Here is a 23,008-nt window from a genome sequence, read left to right as displayed (position 1 = left end):
AATAGCTATAACTGGACATACCAAAGAACAGATACACAAACTTGGAGATTTATATAGATGGGTTTCAGATGAAATGAGGTCAACATACCCCATAAAGCACACTAAAACTAGGCAATATTATTAATTAGCTAAAGAACCTCCATACTACATAATGAGTTACTTTATATGACAGGAAGTAATGACGAGGATTCAACTACAGATATCGCTACAAACCTTGACCACTTATTAAAGAAAGAGATACACTTACGAAGGTGCCGGACCCATTGCTCGAGCTGGTGATGTTGGTGATACTGATTTCTAACTCAGCAAGGAATGACCAGGTATGCATCTGTGTAGATATGCATAGCATCGTTGACTCGCCAATGAAACTCGTTTCATTGGCAACCTTGACAGCTATCAGAAGCCTTATAAGGTTTTCTGGATCAGTCTCGTTTCCAGTGAAGTCTGTGATAAAAGCCAAGCGACACAGAAATAACTACACTGAATAACTAGGCCATACTTTGCAAGAACAGGATGTTTTAAAAGTGAACAGACACCAAATTCTAGTAGATTCTATTAGAAAGTGTCAGTATTTTTCTATCATATGCAATTATGTTTGATGTTTGAGGTGATCTGACTGGAGGCATGTCTGAGGTGATCTGACTGGCAGCATGTCTAAGGTGATCTGACTGGCAGCATGTTTCAGGAATAAAATCGACAAAACTTGATTGCGGTTGAAATACTCAGATGAGGTGAAAGTGCAATCATGATGTCTATATTTGGAAAAAGGCCGGCAAAGAAATGGCTCCAACAATCAGCTACATTTTGCATGAAGATTCTCCAATTTAATCTTTCCAAGCTCGATAGACAGTCAGACAGGGCAATACAACTCTTTAAAGAATGATAGCGGTAGTCACCATTTTAACAGAAATTATCAAAGGCGCAATGGTTAGTGGTAAATGGTGATTATATAGATTATCCATGGATTATCAGAGTTGATTCTATATTTACTCGAATCTTTATACTTTGATCTGATATCAAATGTAGACTTGATTTTATTTTGAAAGTTGAAAGAGTTTCATAGCTTGAAATGGAACTAGACAACTGGTAAAAGATGACCTCAACTTCAGTAAATTTACAGGAAGAACAGCGTGTACAATTCCACTCTCATACAGTTTAGAAAGAGATTATACCATGCGCTTAGCTAAATGATATTATTATCTTCAAACAAATACTTGATGAACAGGCTGATCATACCTGGGCCAACATTGAGAACGTCATGTAAAGTGAAAACAATATCATGTGTAGCATTTTCTGGTTTCCCTGTCATCTCAGTTATATTCGCAGATTTGAAGTTCACGAATCGGTAGTTTTCTCCCATGGAAGCAATGCTCATGTTGCAGATGTATAAAATGGACTGAGTAAAGTTGCCATCTGGAGGGCAAGCACCCACTCCCCGAGAAGTTGATACTTTGAACTCAAGCTATATTATAGATAAACAACATCTGTGTGAAACAGTTGATACACTGTACTATGAGTGATATAAAACCAGTACAACTATTGGTACAACTAGTATACTGTACAATTGATGGAACTACAGTAACAGTTATGTGTGGATCAACTAGTATACTGTACAATTGATAGAAATATAGTAACAGCTATGTGTGGCTCAACTAGTATACGGTAAAACTGATAGAAATATAGTAACAGCTATGTATGTATACCAGTTGATGGGTTGATCAACTGGTTATACAGTCATACCTCAACATGCAAGCTTAATGTGCTCCAGGAATGAGCTCGTATGTCAGCTGTCTTGAACTCAAATCAATTTTTCCTATATAAAATAAGTAACTACAAATTGATTGATTGCCATCTTCTAAAAAAACCCTTCAACGACAAAATATTACTATGGAAAAATATGTTTTTAATTGTGCTAACACACAACCTACGCCCACAAAGTAACAAATACTTATTTAGTGGCTATGATCTGCGACAAAATGTAAAATTTATGTACTGTTTGGAGTTCTTACTTGTGAAAAAAGGTGGTAGCGGCTAACGGTGGTGTAGCAGAGGCTTCATGGCAAAACATTTGGTACCCTTATGTGAAGCCACGCAACATAATACATATATTAATACTAATTCAGATAAATGTAGCTTACTATGCACACACTTAAAAATGCATTTTGATTTTACACCTTACTAAATTCTAATATTGTCTTCATGTTAATTTTTTATTATCTTCTACCGGCTTTCAAATCCTTTTTAATCTGACAAAAAAGACCAAACGATGCTGTTCAAACCTGCCCAAATATCTGTTAGTCTGCCGAACCCGCTCAAATCTGTCTCGCATCTCAAGGAAAAAATTTGCTCGCAATTTGTCTCATTTCTTGAAATTTTTGTATGTTGGGACACTCGCGTGTCGAGGTATGACTGTACTACGACTGATAAGAATGCAGTAAGAATTCTCAAACAGATACTTATATCATTCAATAATCTAAAATATCTTAAAACTATAAATAAAAAACTCAACATGTTGCCGAAACTCCAATAGAACTTTCTATCAGCTGAGTTAATTACATAGTCTTAACAGCCATATTAGGATATGTACTAATATAATCATTTGCTAGAACCTTCTAGAAAGGGCCAAAATGTTAATAATTTAACCATTTATACAGGATGATAAACTCCGAGCTTTCATTCGAGGAGGCGTATAGATCTCTCATAGCTGCTAAAACTGTTAATGATAATATGTATTTCTCAGTGAATGTTAGTTTTAACAAATCACTGGCATCTTATGGGTGGACTACAATAGCACCCAAACTTACATCAAACAGTCTCACTTAGAGATGGACTACAATAGCACTCAAACTTACATCAAACAGTCTCACATAGGGATGGACTACAATAGCACCCAAACTTACATCAAACAGTCTCACTTAGGGGTGGACTACAGTAGCACCCAAACTTACATCAAACAGTCTCACTTAGGGGTGGACTACAGTAGCACCCAAACTTACATCAAACAGTCTCACTTAGGGATGGACTACAATAGCACCCAAACTTACATCAAACAGTCTTGCTGGAATGTAACAGTCAACAGTGATTGCAGCAGAGTCTCCGATCCCAATGGAGTCTGGAGCAGTTACATTAACTGTAGCCTGTTGGTCTGTTGAAGTCTGCATAACATAAATTGATCTTTATATTTGAATTTAAATACCTCAAAAGGTATATTAATTTCAACTTCAAGTTTCAAATACCTTAAAAGGTATATTAACTTCAACTTTAAGTTGCAAATACCTTAAAAGGTATATTAATTTCAACTTCAAGTTTCAAATACTTAATATACAAGACAGATTATTGTATAATAAAATCACAAGATATCTGCTAGAGCCTCATTCAAATATATACAAACAGAGCGTCTATCACGATATATATAAATACTGTACATACATTCACACTAAATAAAGTGTCAGGCTTTAAATTTAGCCTATATTATTCTTGCCTTCACTAGATATACTGTACACGTATATATGTACACCTTCACTAGATACACTTTACATGTATATATGTACACCTTCACTAGATATACCACACACGTATATATGTACACCTATACTAGATATACTGTACACGTACATATGTACACCTTCACTAGATACACTTTACATGTATATATGTACACCTTCACTAGATATAGCATACATGTATATATGTACACCATCCCTTGATGTACCGTATACTTATATATGTACATGTATACCTTCACTAGATATAGCATACATGTATATATGTACACCTTCCCTTAATATACAGTATACTTATATATGTACACCTCAACTAAATATACCACAAACATATATATGTACACCTTCCCTTGATATACCGTATACTTGTATACGCACACTTTCACTAGATATACCACACACATATATATATATGTACACCTTCACTAGATATACTGTTAACGTATATATGTACACCTTCACTAGAAATATCATACATGTATATATGTACAACTTCACTAAATATACTGTACAGGTATATATGTGCACCTCCACTTGATATGCTGTACATATATATATGTACACCTTCACTTGATTTTCCCTGTATAGTCATATATGTCCACCGGCACTAGATATATCGTACATGTATATATGTACACCAGCACTAGATATATCGTACATGTATCTTGTATAAAGCGCTGTGAGAAGTAAACATCATTTAATGTTATATGCCGCTGTGATTGGCTGAACAACTACATTATAAAGTTTCACACAGAATACACAGCACAGCACGTCGTTAATGTATTGAGCTTTCTTTTGAAATCACATTTACTATTTAAGCATTGCTAATTATATTCTACTTACCTTTATAAAGTATACACTGTACTTACTATTCTAAAGTTCACGCTAGAGGACATCAAAGTGATAGTACTGACATATATAATACACAGAGACATCTTTTACAGCACACAATCTGTACAAATTATTAGACCCTTAAAACAGTATTAACTTTTGTATACTGATGTATAAGTATGAGTGAAAGTGGTGGTAACTGCTACAGCAGGTAGAAAAATTTAAATATAAAATGGCAGAAGAACAGGATATAGAGATTCATCATGATACGAAAATTCCCAACGACGCAACTTACAAGAGGAAATATAATTTACAAGAAATACAAAATACACGTACATACAATATAATATACATCAAGGAGCAATACGCTGTTTAAGCCAGCAGAGCGAGACAACGCCCACCTTATTGGGAATAGAGGTAAGAACAGTGTATGGGTCAGCAGTAAGCCAGATCTTTGTTTCATTATCAAAGAGCAGACCGCAGACAGCACTACAAACAGTAACAAGCACCTGTGCCACCCGTAAAGAGTCAGCAGTATGGTGAACATATAATATGCATAAAGTGGGCACCCTGCTACCCGCTGCACCACTTTCTCTGCGGTCTCATTAAGAACGAAGTGAGCAACTTCCTTAGATAGTCATACAAGCAGGTCTATTCACTGATCAAACTCCCTAAGAGAGAGTCGCCTGCTCGTTGTACTATGATACTATCGGCATAATAGGAAATGAACACACATAAATAAGAACTGTACAGATTCCCGAACTACCTTGCGTGTGAATTATCTATATTATATATATAACGTTATGCAATACCTATATAACATATATAACGTTATGCAATACCTATATAACATATATAACGTTATGCAATACCTATATAACATATATAACGTTATGCAATACCTATATAACATATATAACGTTATGCAATACCTATATAACATACATATATAACGTTATGCAATACCTATATAACATATATAACGTTATGCAATACCTATATAACATATCAAGGACTTACACGACTTCATTGTCCTCCATGTTGTTTGGCAGATTAATTGCTAGGATATCATAATGGATAGAGAGGCTGACATCCTCTATAGCAGTGTTATTACAAGCATTCGTCACAGTTCCGAGGTTTATGCTCACCGACTCATCCTAGAGATAAGAGAAATATGTTATCTTTAGGACTTATCTGTTAGGAGTTAGCTATGTCAGACTTCAGAATAGGCCAGGAATAATGTACGCAATGAATTAGATAGGAATATAGAGTTAGTTACCAGCAGGTCATTGGCTTGTAAGGAAGCGAAGACTGAGTTCTTGTTGACATCCTCCACAGGTCCAGAGGAGAGGGATAAGCAGCTACCGAGACTTGTCACTGTAGCCTGACTTATGCCCATATATGACGTATCATTGCCCAGCAAAAATATCTATGAAAATGTGAGCATAAATTGTTATCTTTCTATTAAGACTAGTGAGCATCTTCTCATGTTTACCCTTAATCATAGATGCCTTGCTTGGAGTTATCCTTTTTATGTTACTTTCACTTGGATTTATTCTCTATATGTTATTTTTACTTAAGAGTCTATCTTCTATGTATCATTTTCACTGATATGCAAATGGTTAGACAACTCCTCTATTAACTAGAAGATGATCTGCAGACAAATCTAGTGAGGTAATTTAAGCATTTATTAAACCCATTTGTTACAGAAACATAGAATATTTACGAAAACTTCATGTCACAGTTATCAACACTAGTACCCTGGTAGTCACAGTTATCAACACTAGTACCCTGGTAGTCTATTGTGTCACAGTTATCAACACTAGTACCCTGGTAGTCACAGTTATCAACACTAGTACCCTGGTAGTCTATTGTGTCAGAGTTATCAACACTAGTACCCTGGTAGTCACAGTTATCAACACTAATACCCTGGTAGTCTATTGTGTCACATTTATCAACACTAGTACCCTGGTAGTCACAGTTATCAACACTTATACCCTGGTAGTCACAGTTATCAACACTAGTACCCTGGTAGTCACAGTTATCAACACTAGTACCCTGGTAGTCACAGTTATCAACACTAGTACCCTGGTAGTCTATTGTGTCACATTTATCAACACTAGTACCCTGATAGTCACAGTTATCAACACTAATACCCTGGTAGTCACAGTTATCAACACTAGTACCCTGGTAGTCACAGTTATCAACACTAGTACCCTGGTAGTCTATTGTGCCGTGTCACAGTTATCAACACTAGTACCCTGGTAATCTATTGTGCCGTGTAAGATCAGCAGGTGTGTCGATAAAGCACAGAGAATAAGTATGTGTACAACTATTCTGAAATACCGAAAGGTGGTTGATTAGCGCAGGTTTAAGAGTGTCTGGCTACAAGCTGAATGTTGTAAGTTCGAGTCATGCACAAGTTATCTTTCATCCTAACCTTTAACCCTGGTTTCGGACCAACAGACACGATTTGCATTATAGTGAAAATTGCAAGATTGACTGAAAATTCAAGCCCGCTATTAACAAGGCCTCTATTACTATGTTACCACGTACCATTTTGTACACTAATTACCATTCAAGCTACCATAACTCTTCTACATAGTAGCATATGTGCCCCAAATGCAAACCCCTTGCAAAAAGGGTACCTAAAGTGCCCTTAAACCGCCACAATAAAACAGCAAATGCAAGGAGAAAAGGCTAGCTTGCAGCTAGTATCACAAAACAACCAACTAAAAACAAATAGATACAAATGGCTCGTGAACAACACATTAACAGGATATCTTTTCTGGGTGCTCTGTCAGACGTAGAACAAGGCAGTAGAGTTAAAGGATGAGATTATGGTTACAAACGAACCTCAGCTGTGATTTGAGTCGTGTTTAAAGGAGGAAATGTCACGGTTATTACAGCCTGATGAATTTCTCCGAGTCTCAACTCTGTCTTGTTGTTAGTCAACACGGCTATGGTGAGGTCATCGACTGGTGCAGATCCTGCTGCCTGGATAATGATCAAAGTCATCAGAACTCGGAAAAAAGAGTAACACAGTCTTGTAATGAACTCACAACAAACTAGCAGTAGAAACGGTCAAACTAGTAGTAGAAAAACTCAAACTAGTAGTAGAAACACTCAAACTAGTAGTAGAAAGACACACCCTCTTTTGTCTGCTGTGAACATCAGAGGGTTCCACAAGATCTTCCTGCGAAGTATAACCTCCGATAATCTCATTGTCAAAAGACTTCAGCCTGCCGTCCACTCTTGGAGGGTCCTGAAAACAATTATAATATCTCCACATCTAGTCCATGTCTTAGCATCCATCACGTTACACAAGAATTAATCTGGTTCAAACACACAAGAGGTCAACAAGGGGTCGCAATGGTTGAACATCGTGATATGTTGTACATTATGCAGAAAAGATTGTCTCACAGTTTGTGCCTTCTGAAACACTGCTAGATAAAACTAAATGCTGCGATACAAGTTACTTGACATCGTGGCGAGACTGTACTTAATGGTGCCATTTTGTTGAGTCAAAATAAACACGAAATTGGCTGTTTAAAATTGAGTATGACATATATGTAATATATGTTTTTAATACAATAATTATCAATATTAAACAAAATATTCAATTCAATTACACTTTTATGTTATCAAAATAAAACTTTATATCCAAGTCAGTAAATAGAAAAAACGAAACAAATAATAACACTCATTTTCATACAACAATCTACCTTAAATACAGATACCCCTCTTAAACCATTATTTAAAATAATGCATATTTGAAAAATTTATTTACATGTAGAACACTACATCATTCAGTCTCAGAATATATATGGTTATTAAAGTTTTTTCCCAAAATACTAAAAAAGGGTGTATATAAAGTTTATATTCTATGAGACGTCAAATAGACCAAGAGCAGTCCAAACACAGTTTTTGAACTGTTCCAAGTTCAAAAAACAGATTCAAGATTTGTTGCTTCCAAAGCTGGTTAAACAATTTTTACTCGAACGTACAGCGAGATCAGCCGAGGAAACCTGATGATGTGACAGATTATTTACTATCAGTTAATTTATATTTAGAAAGCTGATGCTATTGCTGATGCTAGTCCTATGATAGCGCTATGCTAGCGCTATGCTAGCGCTATGCTAGCATAGCGCTAGCATAGCGCTATCATAGGACTAGCATCATAGGACTAGCATAGCGCTAACATAGCGCTATGTTAGCGCTATGCTAGCGATATGCTAGTGATATGCTTCATTATATTTAGTATTCTACCATCGCACGCACACGTGTTCACTGTGTGGTTTACAAAATACAGACAATATCATGTTTGCTGTTTACAGGTAGCATATTATTACATGTTCATTTTTTAGTAGACTAAAACACCGGCTATTTCTACACTTTTCTATTTGACACTAAAATCTGAAGAAACTAAACTAAGATGTGAAGTGCTACAGATATGACAACTCCCTAGATATGACAACTCCCTAGTCCAGCATTATCTTTTGATAGAGCATCGAAAAATATCACTAATTTATATATTACCTGCTCTCTTGATATACAGCTTGCGGAATAGAATAAATTGTTGCCAAATATTCATTTTCTTGTCTTACAACGATCAAAAACTGTTTACATTAATTGTAATGAGAGTATTGTTTCATATATTGAGCAAACTGCCTTTCAAACAGACCTTTGGAGCGAATTGGAGACCATAACCAAGGCTATACTGTATTCAGATTTCTGTACAAACCCACTTGCTCACCTCATCATTAAACTGAGTGGAGATTACAACGATCTCTAGTGTCATCGTATTAAACAGAGAGCTTTGGAAAGTCGAATTGGAGTCGTGGTCCCTGTTAGCTGCAGCCACAATGATGTCTACAATCAGTTAATGTTATGGTATCTACTCTGGATTATATTATAGCCTTATTGAACATAATATCATTCAGGTCTTTGTGCAATAGATAATCATTACCACCTGCTATCAAGCTTCATGAAGGATGGATGGTTCGACTGACTTACCATAGCTGACACTCGCAGCAGGTGCTTTTAGAAAGCTGATTATTCCCGTGCCTTCATCTATTTTAAGAGGAATACTGTTTGCATCTAACATGTAGTATTCAATTTCTCCGCAAAGACAAGGACCATCAAGAGCGCATATGTCAAGGTCAAACGCGGTGACCTGATAGATGTTGTCAAGATTAGAATGTTCGTCAACATAAACCGTCACATGTGATTCGTCAAACATTGGGACATGATCATTCTCTAGAAATAGATCAAAAGTCAATGAATTCAAAGTAATACTCAGATGGAGGTGTGCATATAGGTCATGCGAGGTCATAAAGGTCACGGCTCGCAACTGACTTCCAATAGATCACAGACTCATAGACGTAGAACAGATATTCAACTATGATTGCTGAAGCTGGTTGTTAAGCCAGTCAAGGCCATTCAGCATGATTACTATTGATATCATTGAAACATGTGTAAGTTCAAGGTTACCAGTCACCCTCAGTGCTCTTCATTGTATCACATGTTCACCATCAACTAATCGTAATGCCTACCTTTGATATTGTTAAACTCTATGATTTTAGATCTATTTGTATCTTATGATAATCGAGTTAGCTCTATGCCATGCTAGGGTCTAATGAATACAACCCTAAAACTATACACACTCTCACTCTGCGTTGGACAAGCAGATTTCAGTGTTAAATAACGAGGTTAAGATATAAAGTTTTAGAATTCAAGGAAGACAACCCCTAAAAGGCTTGTGATACTGGTTACTACTAAACTGATAGCCTAAGAAGACGTACTGTAGGTGCTGCACTGCTCATCAGTATAACAGTTGTCACAGAGGCAGCCTTCTCCAGCCTCAGAGCATACACCATGAATACATGCCACATTCCTACAATGCAAAGACATTCTGTGCAAAGTGCTTGTTTTAGTATATTGAAGCCGATAAGCATTATCAATAAGTCACGATTCGAATTATAAACCAAACTTCAATTCAACACTATACTAGTATGTCTCAGAGCAAATGCTAGCCCTACTTGTCAATACTTGCCATTATTGACAGGTGTCTTATGGTTCATATAGAGCATATATGAGTTCCATACCTTAGACAAAGGTCACGAGAGCAGCTGTATGCAAGTAGACACGTGATTGGCTCATCGTGTTCTTGATTTTTCCCTGCAAGTAGAATGAACCCTGATTTATGAATAATACTAAAAACGCTATAAGTTGTACAAAAAGGTAAGAAAGCATCTTAAAATTTTAAAAAATTTAAAAGATGGTTTTCCATAATTAAAATCAACTAGCAGAACTTCTGATATTGACCAATAGAAGTGGGAAGATTCTAATAATCACCAACTAGAGTGACCATCATAAGCCTACAGGAAATAATCACCAACTAGAGTGACCATCATAAGCCTACAGGAAATACGCATCGCTGTCAAATAAATGCCTCTGTTCATCAGTATATTAACTCTAAGTTAGTTAGTAGCTTAATTTTCCCCATTTAACCCTTCTATGTCATAGACATCAACCCTTCTATGTCATAGACATCAACCCTTCTATGTCATAGATGTCAACCCTTCCATGCCATAGATGTCAATTATCAAGAATTGATTCAATTTGACTGCTAAAATATTCCTAAAGTACATGTAAATTATAATAAACAATTATTTCCATTTATACAGATAACCTCGTAGTACCAAACGCAGAGAAGAGAGAGACACTAGGCTCTACTGTAATTATCCAAATTAGGATAGCAGGTTCAGCTAAAGCCTACGATGCCATTACAAACAGGTAAAGTATGGATAAGATAAACCAAAGCACTGACTCACCTTGGTAACCCTTCAGCAGCAAACAGAATATCAAAGCTAACCATAGTTTCTCCATCTGCAAGAACAAAAGAAATACATATCACATGCTATTTTTGAAAGTGAGTGATTTTAGGCAGTAGCAATAGCGTGTTGTACAAGGCCTACCTTGAGTCTAGGATCACGAGTTGCGACCAGCACAGATGCCTACCTGAAGTCATCTGACTCTCAACAATTTCACTCGAATAAGTATAGTTGCTAAACGGATATTGATCAGTTTCTATGCCATGAAAGAAAATGAATCGATGACCTCATCAAGTGAGATTTCCATTTCAGACTAATCGACTAAAGCTCAACCGTTACTTGATTAAAATGGAAGCAATTTCAGAGATGAGAGAACTTACCAGAAATTTAAAACAAAGGTTTTCTTTTGTTGTTGTAGATGAAATGTCTTGCTCGAGCTATAGCTGCTTGGATACCGTACAATGCATTTACTGGAGCCACCATTTTGTCATCAGCATCTCATCAGCCTATTACGTGGCGTGTAACGCTCATGAATCGATATAGCAGAAACATTTTATTTCTTGCTGATACAAAATAACAGCAAAGAGCATCAATTTGTGCCGCAATTTGACTCACCTTATTCACTGTATTGATAATCCTCGAAAAAAGCCATGCATATAATTTACTGATCATGGATAGGCTGAGGAGCTTTACTTACTAGCTAGTTTAACCCTGTAGCAACAGAAATGGCCAGCTGACAATAACAAGTTAGTTCAACTGATTTGTAGACTAAGAATTTGTTACAGAATTTATATTCAAGCTGCAAGTGAATGATAACGTAACTGTTGAACTAACAAAATCAAAAACTGACAACGAATCAGCAGACAGCAAACATATAACCTAATTAGGATAATATATAACTTTGTTATTATTTGGAAAGCGTACTAAGAATATTTATCAATCCATAATAGACTGTGTTCCTCAAATCAGGAACAAATCTATGTAACTTTAAGTTACTAGTCAACAATCACAACTTTCTGGCCAGCTAAACTTTAATCATAACCTTGGTATATGGGCTCTGCATGAGGGCTGCGTGAGGGCTGCATATTTGCTCCTGGCAGTCCTGAGGCTAATGAAGTGTTTTTAATTCTCTCTCTCTAAACAGTTAAAAATACGTACACAACATAAAGATACGCAAATGTAAAAACAGGAGGCCGAAAACTCATTAAAAAATAGGTACTGTTGGATATTTGATTTTAATCAATAGAAAAATGAATAGGGAAATTTACACTATTACCAAGAGGATGCAACTCGTAACTAAAGAAAGAACAAATTAAACCTGAGCCACTTCAGCAGCTCTAGGCCCACTGTGCCGGGTGGGAGGGGTACACCATTGAACCTCACCAAACAGATCAAAACCAGCAGTCACGCTAGACTAGAGTCTGATTGCAGTTACACTTCTAAATAGATAGTGACAGCAGTATCGAGTAATGACACCATTTGCTAGGTTCCGACACTTCTAGACAGGTGGTGACAACGATGCGCAAGTGTCCAGTTATCACAGATGAAGCGGTCAGAAACATCAGCTGGACATAGATGAAGCGGATGAAGTGAATTGAAGCAGAAAGGTTAGGGTGTTGGGTGTCGTGACATCAGCTACAAGAATCTGCTGCCCAGAGACCAGTTCCAGCTCTATAAGTAAACGTATTAAGGCATACAGGAAATTACAAGTGCAATGATAACTGTGGAAACCTCGAGTGAACTTCCCAGCATTCCCTGCAAGTAACAAATTCACAAAGCCAAGAACAGGTTTGCCGATACGCATGGTAGCAAATATCAACTTGAGTAATTTTTAAATGTGGGAATGTCTGAAATTCATGAAAGGTTCTCAAAGCATTTAAATCAAAGGAAACTAATCAAGGATTGTCGCCTAGAATAAATTTACATAAACGAGAGTGTGACTAGCTAGTGAAAACATTGGCAGTAAAACTTTCTTAAATATTCATTACTAATTGCCTTCTTCTCGCTAAGATAACAGACTGTGTGGAGTTGTCAACCAGCAGAATAGTTTGGCATTGGCAAATTGGCATTAACCATGAACTTACACAAAACTGTAGTAGATTCTATCAGACAGTTTTGGTACTTTTCTATCATTTGTGATTGTTTTTGATGTTTGAGATGATCTGACTGCCAGGATGTTTCAAAATTAAAATTGATAAAACTTGGTAGCAGTTAAAACACCCAAATCAAGCGAAAGTGCGATTATGACGCCTGTAGTTACAAATAGACCTACAGAATAGATACTCATAAAGCTGCATTTGAACGCAATAGCCTATTTCAATTCTAGCAACGATAGCAGCTAGTCACATCATTTCAGCACGTATTTTAATGTTGAAACATCCTGGCAGTCAGATCACCTCAAATATCAACAACAACCGCAAATGATAAAAATGCTGACAGTTTCTGATAAAATCTGCTAAAATGTTGTGTGAATTCATTTTTAACTTTAAAGCAATAATTTTATTGGCAGGAGCAGGTGGCCGCATGTTTGGATCTCTACTCGTACGGTAAGGGCTGATCTGTAGCTCATAGGGGCAACCTGTAGTTCAGAGGGCCAACCTGTAGTTCAGAGGACAAACCTGTAGTTCAGAGGACAAACCTGTAGTTCAGAGGACAAACCTGTAGTTCAGAGGGTCAACCTGTAGTTAGGAGGTGCAACCTGTAGTTTAGAGAGACAACCTGTAGTTCAGAGAGTCAACCTGTAGTTCGGAGGCCAACCTGTAGTTCAGAGGGCCAACCTGTAGTTCAGATGACCAACCTGTAGTTCAGAGAGTCAACCTGTAGTTCAGAGGACCAACCTGTAGTTCAGAGGGTCAACCTGTAGTTCAGAGGGTCAACCTGCAGTTCAGAGGGTCAACCTGTAGTTCAGAGGGTCAACCTGTAGTTCAGATGACAACCTGTCGTTCGGAGGCCAACCTGTAGTTCAGAGGGCCAACCTGTAGTTCAGATGACCAACCTGTAGTTCAGAGAGTCAACCTGTAGTTCAGAGGACCAACCTGTAGTTCAGAGGGTCAACCTGTAGTTCAGAGGGTCAACCTGCAGTTCAGAGGGTCAACCTGCAGTTCAGAGGGTCAACCTGTAGTTCAGAGGGTCAACCTGTAGTTCAGATGACAACCTGTCGTTCGGGGGCCAACCTGTAGTTCAGAGGGTCAACCTGTAGATCAGAGGGTCAACCTGTAGTTCAGAGTGTCAACCTGTAGTTCAGAGGGCCAACCTGTAGTTAAGACCTAGTTTAGCATGTGGTTTAGCAATGCATGAGAAGGGTGATGCAAAGTAGCTCTTTGGCAGCATACTCACTATACAACTAGCTATAGACATGTGTTGCTATTCCATACCTTGGAGAGTCTTTTTCAGGTTTGGTTTGGTGGCCATCTTGAGTGAGGGAACCGTTTGCATGTAGAGAGTCTTTGGCTTGCCGTTGACTATTGTTCGTAAACCTGGTGCCTTCATTTGGCTTCAAGTAAAAACATAAAAAATAGACATAGCCATGGCAATGAGTAAACAAAGCAGAGATCACTATGTATTACTGGTTAGTAACTAGTAATATTTCCACCGCTATAAATAACTTTGAAACACTAGAAGGATATGGAAGAGTAACAGCTGAGACTACTTCCTCTTTGGAAGCAAACACTTTTATTCATTTATGAGTGCATTAAAAGTAATGCGTACAAAATCCTTTTAAAGAAGACATATAGGATACTGACAATTTTATGTTTTAGTAAGATTGTATTATGGTATAAGCTCTATAATTAGTCCAGGACAACTATAATTAGACCAGGACAACTATAATTAGACCAGGACAACTATAATTAGACAAGGACAACTATAATTAGACCAGGACAACTATAATTAGACCAGGACAACTATAATTAGACAAGGACAACTATAATTAGACCAGGACAACTATAATTAGACCAGGACAACTATAATTAGACCAGGACAACTATAATTAGACCAGGACAACTATAATTAGACAAGGACAACTATAATCAGACCAGGACAACTATAATTAGACCAGGACAACTATAATTAGACCAGGACAACTATAATTAGACCAGGACAACTATAATTAGACCAGGACAACTATAATTAGACAAGGGCAACTATAATTAGACCAGGACAACTATAATTAGACCAGGACAACTATAATTAGACCAGGACAACTATAATTAGACCAGGACAACTATAATTAGACCAGGACAACTATAATTAGACCAGGACAACTATAATTAGACAAGGGCAACTATAATTAGACCAGGACAACTATAATTAGACCAGGGCAACTATAATTAGACCAGGACAACTATAATTAGACCAGGACAACTATAATTAGACCAGGACAACTATAATTAGACCAGGACAACTATAATTAGACCAGGACAACTATAATTAGACCAGGACAACTATAATTAGACCAGGACAACTATAATTAGACCAGGACAACTATAATTGGACCAGGACTATAATTAGACCAGGACAACTATAATTAGACCAGGACAACTATAATTAGACAAGGACAACTATAATTAGACCAGGACAACTATAATTAGACCAGGACAACTATAATTAGACCAGGACAACTAGAGAGGGGTTGAGCCATGATAAAGCATCAAAGAAATCACTGATCATACTTTTTGTACAAAATGAATAGTCTCACATTGATAAAAATATATATATATATTTTTATATATATAACTTATGAGATTCTTTATGGTGAGATTATGACCTCAATTGATTAATCATTTGCAGTATTTTTATATGGGTATTTTTATATTTTATACATTTTCTTTAAAAAAAAATATAAATATAGATATATTTTTACAAAAATATATATGTTTCTATATATATATATAGATATATTTTTACAAAAATATATATGTTTCTATATATATATATATATATTTTTATAAAAATGTATATGTCTCTATATATATATATATATATATATATATATATATATATATATATATATATATATATATACAGTCAAACATGGATAACTCGAACTTCAAGGGACCGAGCAAAAGTGTTCGAATTATCAGAGCGTTCAAGTTATCAGAGCACTGTCACAAGTCCATATATTTACTTATTTATTAGTAGATACATGTACATATACAAACTATAATATAAATCAAAAGCACAAATGGCTTGTTTCAAATTAAATGCTTCTAATGTAAAGTTTAAAACGTTTTTATCAAAAAGTATAGAGATTTTTCTATCACTTGAGATTGGTTTGTTGTTTGAGGTGATGTTATTGCCAGGACGTTTTTTTAGATTGACATTGGCAAAACTTGATCGTTGTTGAAATGCTCAAAAGAAAAGACATCTTTTTCTTTTGAGCGTTTTACCCACGATCAATTTTGCCGACTTTTCTTGAAGTTTATGCAACTTCAAGAAAAAGTTACCAAAGAAAAATCCCTTAGTTTACCTGGGATTCGTTAAGAGCAACACTCCGAGGCAGTTCAATTAAAAGTTTTACGAGGCTTAACGGTACATTGTATATCACTCACGCTTTTTGAATGGATACTTATTGAATGTACACACGTATTCTGTGTTTAGGTCAAACGATGAATAGTTTTTTTTAGCTAAGACAACGTATACGTTTAATAAAAACAATTTTAAGACGTTTTAAACATTCAACATTCCAACGTTGATTCAACACGGAATCAACGTCGGAAAACTATTCGTCACGGGCTAGCCGGGTCACGCACTGAAGGATTTTCGCCACGCACATACAAAACAACATGCTGTTTTTGTTTTGTATGCGCGTGGCGAATATCCTTGCGCGCGTGACCCGGCAAGCCCGTGCTATTATTCGTATAGCAGTATAAATCAAATTTGACCAAACCATTAGAAAAGTCGTTGACAAAATTATTTTGCCGATGGTGGTAATAACAACGCTTATGAATTACGAAAATATGAGGTTTACCTCTATGGCTTTGAATAAAGTTATTTTCTAAAGCGATAACAACCGTTTCGGTAGCCGTTGGGCAAAAAAACAGTTCGAATTAACAGTGTTGAGTTCGAGTTATCTATAGCAATTTATCATTACGTGGGAACGGACCAAAGAAACTGTTCGAATTAACCATGTTTTCGAGCTATCCGTGGCCGAGTTATCCATGTTTGACTGTATATATATATATATATATATATATAGAAATTTATATATATATATAGAAATTTATATATATATATAGAAATTTATATATATATAGAAATTTATATATTTTTGTAAAAATATATATCTATATTTATATATATATTTTTATAAAAAAAATATATAAAATACCCATATAAAACTACTGCAAATGATTAATCAATGTGAGGTCATAATCTCACCATAAAGAACCTCATAAGTTCTTGCACATATCTAGCAGGTAAGTTTACCAGTGACCACACGATTGGTACGTTACTATTGGCTACTTACTAAGTAGGACTCTCTATGAGAAAGTCCACAATTTCCTGAAGTTTTGTCTGACCAGAAAAATGCAGAGGCACTGGCTTGTTTGAGCAGACGAGACAATCTGATTTCTTCTCCGCCTCAAATTTATGAGTGTAGACGCCGGAGAGGTCATTGAAGTTCAGATAGTTGTTCAAGGGAAGACGACAGCTGAATTACATTATAAAAAGTGGATACAGATGCAAATGACAGAGGAAAATTACTAAGATATTTAATAACTATATAAAAATGAAGAAATGTTAGAAATTTTACAAAAACAACTGTCTGTTATGTTACGGCTCTTAATCCAGTCAAACTGTTAGCTCTGACACCTGTCTTAACCTGTCTTAAGCTCTGACACCACGATTGTCTTAAACAACTCAAGGAGAGACCCTGGTGCATGCGACCAAATGTTGCTGATGCTGATATTTTTTGAGCCAAAGGTAAGATATGCCAAATAAACCTGACAAAAAGAAAAAGGCAGAAAGAATCGGAAAAAAATCATTAAAGATACATAAGAATCACGATAGAGAACTGTTAAAGGGGAAGCAATACGTACTTTGTAGATATTTTGAGCACTTCTGTTGTACACGCCGCCGCAATAACAGCATTAGTCGAGGCCACCGCTGGAATAATCCTTTTTACTACTCCTATAAAAGTAGGCAGTGTCAGACAACTCCGACAATTCAGTATATACTAAGATACGTGTAAAACTTTTAGCAATTGTGTAATTTGAGTAATTATGAGTAGGAACAATGAACAAAATTAAAAAACATTGAAAGAGAGATAAAGAGATAAAATAGCAAATAGGAAGGCATGTATATTAAAAACCATTTTCTGAAGTGAAAGATAGAGCTTTATATCAGTAGAGTGATCTCAACAAGGAACCTTGGGTTAAACGATGAGTGACTCCCGTAATGTTGAATTCATCAGCTCTCTGTTTAGACTTTTCCAAAATCCATAAAATGTGATCAGGGTTATCACCGTCTATACCCACATTCTCTCCAAACGGTTTCTCTTGTGGCCAGAGCAGCACTTTGACATATTCAATGCAATGCACTGGTAACCTAGGTGTGTGGGCTATGGTGCACATTGGGTAGTTGACCTGTAAATACCATGTAGTGCACATTGGTTAGTTGACCTGTAAATACCATGTAGTGCACATTGGTTAGTTGACCTGTAAACACCATGTAGTGTATATTGGGTAGTTGGAGTTGAAGAGGATATTGCAGTTGTACCTGGGGAGGATATAGATCTAGTGTACATTCGAGACAGGCAGAAATTCCTGGAAGAACGACTCGGATATTCCCCTTAAAACCCTCTGTTCCACCGTCTACCATCGGTATAATAGATGTCATGTCAAGAGTACCAGAGTCATCATATCGCAGCAGACCGACCTGCATATGAAATATGCAGCACTATCACATGACATACCGAGTATTATCAGATAGTAAAATGAGTAGCACCAGGGAGCATATAGAGTACTACCAGAGAGTGCATAGAGTGCTAGCAGATAGTATATAGAGTACTAGCAGATAGTATATATAGTACTATCAGAGAGTATATAGATTACTACCAGAGAGTATATAGAGTACTAGCAGATAGTATATAGAGTACCAGCAGATAGTATATAGAGTACTACCAGAGAGTGCATAGAGTACTAGCAGATAGTATATATAGTACTATCAGAGAGTATATAGAGTACTAGCAGATAGTATACAAAGTATTACTAGAGAGTATATAGAGTACTACCAGAGAGTATATAGAGTACTACCAGAGAGTATATAGAGTACTAGCAGAGAGTATATAGAGTACTACTAGAGAGTATATAGAGTACTAGCAGAGAGTATATAGAGTATTACTAGAGAGTATATAGAGTACTAGCAGAGAGTATATACAGTACTGACGGATAGTAGCAAGATTGCTAACGCAGAGTACGTGTACATGAAGGGTTTTCCGAGAGCATATAGATTGTGACCATACAGTTGATAAAGAACTAGGATAGAGAATGTAACTTATGGCTCAACTCACCAGCATACTGTTCAGCCACCGTCGAGCCACTATAGAGTCAAGACCGCAGACGACGATATGAAACTCTGGGAAAAGAACCAGGAATAATGTTCTGGAGAGGTATAATGCAATAAAATGCCATAAACGCTGGATGATTAATACCGTCGCCTGTAGTCGGAGTTAAAACTCAAAAATCAACTAAACTAAGCAAATATTTTAGGTCCTTATTCTGTGCTAACAAAAATAGACCTGGTAAATCAAATCACTTTTTTATTTTTTACGAATGAGGTAAACAAAACATAAAAATTAAATTTGCAAACATCTCATATATCTACCATCTCATAGCTGGTCCAATATGAAGAGACGTGAAATCAGCTACAGCTAACGTAAATTGATTTTTGCCAACTGGTTCAGCTTATTCCATCTCTGAGGTCTACTAAAGGTCAACTAAACCATATCATTACGTGTTTCATACCAAACAATCATTAACAAAATATTATTTCAACACAATCACCTAAACACATAGAATTGATATGAACAATATAATAAATAATGAAGTTAACTATGCCGAAAAGTAATGCTCAATTTTTATTAAAAGAATTATCCCCAAAACAGGTTTAGTCACCATTACTTTTAAAAAAGAAAAAAATTGATTGGTGATAATTATTACTATTATTATGGTGATAACTATTACTATTATTACTACCAATATAACTATATCCTACTATGACTAGAAATTACATAGCAAACAGTGAATTTTAAACGCTTGACACAAAAAGATATATACTTTAAATTAGTTATAAAACTTTTAGGTTAAAAGTAGTGATGCTCCCGTTTTAGATGAGAAAACTGTTTTATGCCTTATGGCCATGCATTATGGCAGCAGCCCATCACTGGCATGCATGGCCTTGACTAGTCCCACTTACGACTGTAAAAGCTTTCATCAAAGTCTTCAATCCTATTACAATGTGCTTTCACCTGACAGCCCTCTACTCTACCATTGACGAAAGCAGCTGCTACATCCGCTTTAGCCTTCCCAACATCTTCCTTCCTGTGTAGAAAAACAGCAGGGTCAAGGTCAGGAATATACACCACATCACTACATTGAAGTAGGCATTTTACTGGAAGACTAAAGCATCTCTTGTTGGAAAATCAGCTGCTAGCCTTCTATGGTGAAGTTTCGGTTGAATGACAAATGTAGCGAGGTGATATAAGAATAATTATAGCTCATGAAGTGAGCCCTGGTAAGTTCTAGAGATCACAGCGATTACAATCCACAGCTGTGTATGCTAGGATGTTATTACTATTAGTTACCACTGAGTACTAGTAGTTACTACCGATTACTAGTAGTTACTACCGATTACTAGTAGTTGCTACCGAGTACTAGTAGTTACTACCGATTACTAGTAGTTACTACCGATTACTAATAGTTACTACCGATTACTAGAAGTTACTACCGATTACTTGTAGTTATTACCGATTACTAGTAGTTACTACCGATTACTAGTAGTTACTACCGATTACTAGAAGTTACTACCGATTACTTGTAGTTACTGCTGATTACTAACTGTTACTACAGATTACCAGTAATCACTATCGAATACTAGTAATTACTACCGATTAATAGTAGTTACTACCAATTACAAGTAGTTATTACTGATTACTAGTAGTTACTATCAAGTACCAATAATAACTAACCAATTACTAGTAGTTAGTACCGTAGACTAATATTTACTACCGATTATTAGTAGTTACTGTTACTATTGATCACAGCTGGCTACTGGTAATCACTACAGACTAATGATTATTACTATTAAGCTAAATAATAGTGTATATCATGAGCCACTACAACTGTCAAGTCTACCAGTTGTATATCAGCTGCTACTAACTTAATATGATATGTATTATATCAGGCTCCTATCTATAGCTAGGTAACCTCGGCTGTGGTAACTGGCAGTCCAGCCCACTTTTATCTGAACAGCAACATTAGTAGTATGGCAACTAGTAACGTTGAATTAATTAACTTCATGGCAATAGACCTAAACAAAAACTGTCTGTTGAGGTTGGAAAGATCTATGGTGTCCATATCTATGACGGATATGTCTGTGAAACCAGACAAAGCCAAATCTTTGAGCAGTTCACAACCAAGACCTCCTGCTCCGATGACAAGAACCTTGCAATTGCTCTGCAAGAAAGGGAGTGTTTCTGAAGATGGCTCAAAGTCTGGATGTACAAATGGAGAATTTCTTTCCAGGAGTTTGCTAATGTCTCGCCACCGCCCTGTCATTGTCTCAGGCTACAATAGATAAACTGTATATTATGCCTCAGGCTACAATAAATAATCTAGATATTGTACCTCAAGCTACAATAGATAAACTGTATATTATACCACAGGCTACAATAAATAATCTAGATATTGTACCTCAAGCTACAATAGATCATCTGGATATGACACCTCAGGCTAAAATAGACAAACTGGATATTAAACCTTTGTGAAATAAAGGTTAACCATTTTGTCGTGCTTCATTTTCATGGTACTAGAAGGGTCACCATTGCTTCCAAAAATGTACTCAGGCGTACACTTGTCTAATACTATAGCTTCATCATTCTCTTCATAAAAGGGTCTTCTTTGGAGACAGTCATGTGTTTTTCTAACAACTAATTTTAGCATAAGCTAGAATCCCTAAGAAATGTGGTCGTTGCTGTCAGAATTTTATACTCTCGTTCAGTTTCTTTTTCATTCACACTTTCTTATTTATTTTGCTTGGCAAACACTAGTTTTAAACTTTTGGGGTTTGCTTATAAATAGTAGTTACATGTACGACTAATTAAAATCAGAAACATGTTACTAACATCACTATATGTTAAAATCAATAGACAAGCCATGATCTCGGTAGACGTTAGAGATTGTACTTTTTAGTACAAACAAAGATTATTAGAATAAAATCGAAATCCAGATTTAGCTTAAGACGGCTTAATCTAATATATATAGACTATATTTGACTCTAAACGAACTGAAAGTACTCTGTTGTACGGAAATACTGCGAAAACAACATACCGATAGGGAATGCAGCCAAACCACAGGATAAGCATATAATACGTACAAGCAGCCAGACACCTAGAAGATGTCAAAAGATCCAATAATTGGAAACGTCAAAAAAAATTAGAAACTTCAGAATTGGAAGAAATCAGCCATGGAAACTGCATCAACACCGCCTGTGAAAACCGCCAAAGGGAAGTGGAAGAAATTAAACCTATCAACCACCATCACCAGAAAACCATCAAAGAAACATTAGAAACGAATCAAATGAGTACACACATCAGATTATAGATCTGCCACCCCTGTCAAA

The 23,008-nt window shown here is 36.2% G+C and overlaps 2 protein-coding genes across 2 annotated transcripts in view; both read right to left on the bottom strand.

The window, feature by feature from the left end:
• The window catches only part of LOC137394512 (uncharacterized), a 37,158-nt gene extending 25,791 nt beyond the window's left edge, over nucleotides 1–11,367 (bottom strand). The window contains exons 1-13 of the mRNA XM_068081235.1: nucleotides 11,358–11,367; nucleotides 11,171–11,225; nucleotides 10,139–10,230; nucleotides 9,351–9,593; nucleotides 9,091–9,206; nucleotides 7,486–7,599; nucleotides 7,191–7,331; nucleotides 5,614–5,763; nucleotides 5,355–5,491; nucleotides 4,736–4,823; nucleotides 3,045–3,155; nucleotides 1,237–1,462; nucleotides 248–444 (exon numbers count right to left, since the gene is read on the bottom strand). Of these exons, the coding sequence (XP_067937336.1) occupies nucleotides 248–444; nucleotides 1,237–1,462; nucleotides 3,045–3,155; nucleotides 4,736–4,823; nucleotides 5,355–5,491; nucleotides 5,614–5,763; nucleotides 7,191–7,331; nucleotides 7,486–7,599; nucleotides 9,091–9,206; nucleotides 9,351–9,593; nucleotides 10,139–10,230; nucleotides 11,171–11,225; nucleotides 11,358–11,367 (1,680 nt within the window). The remainder of the gene's footprint in view (nucleotides 1–247; nucleotides 445–1,236; nucleotides 1,463–3,044; nucleotides 3,156–4,735; nucleotides 4,824–5,354; nucleotides 5,492–5,613; nucleotides 5,764–7,190; nucleotides 7,332–7,485; nucleotides 7,600–9,090; nucleotides 9,207–9,350; nucleotides 9,594–10,138; nucleotides 10,231–11,170; nucleotides 11,226–11,357) is intronic.
• A 584-nt stretch (nucleotides 11,368–11,951) lies between these two features.
• Nucleotides 11,952–21,947, bottom strand: LOC137395048 (NEDD8-activating enzyme E1 catalytic subunit-like). The gene is made up of 9 exons (XM_068081835.1): nucleotides 21,698–21,947; nucleotides 20,585–20,709; nucleotides 19,680–19,744; nucleotides 18,887–19,045; nucleotides 18,537–18,753; nucleotides 18,208–18,298; nucleotides 17,637–17,819; nucleotides 14,545–14,663; nucleotides 11,952–12,841 (listed from the first exon to the last, which is right to left on the bottom strand). Exons 1-9 carry the CDS (start codon nucleotides 21,943–21,945, stop codon nucleotides 12,732–12,734), a joined length of 1,317 nt encoding a protein of 438 aa, XP_067937936.1. The 5' UTR covers nucleotides 21,946–21,947; the 3' UTR covers nucleotides 11,952–12,731.
• Nucleotides 21,948–23,008: the final 1,061 nt, after the last annotated feature.

Source organism: Watersipora subatra, chromosome 4, assembly GCF_963576615.1.
Source record: "Watersipora subatra chromosome 4, tzWatSuba1.1, whole genome shotgun sequence".
Taxonomy (NCBI): domain Eukaryota; kingdom Metazoa; phylum Bryozoa; class Gymnolaemata; order Cheilostomatida; family Watersiporidae; genus Watersipora; species Watersipora subatra.
This window is presented reverse-complemented; position numbering and strand designations above follow the sequence as displayed.

What these genes read in the sequence shown, in the direction of transcription:
- LOC137395048 (XM_068081835.1), bottom strand. Translation starts at nt 21,945, where the DNA reads ATGACAGGGCGGTGGCGAGACATTAGCAAACTCCTGGAAAGAAATTCT. An exon ending in GGTGGCTGAACAGTATGCTG is followed by an intron (nt 19,046 to 19,679) that starts GTGAGTTGAGCC and finishes TTTCATATGCAG; the next exon opens with GTCGGTCTGCTGCGATATGA. An exon ending in TAGATCTATATCCTCCCCAG is followed by an intron (nt 18,754 to 18,886) that starts GTACAACTGCAA and finishes TGGTATTTACAG; the next exon opens with GTCAACTACCCAATGTGCAC.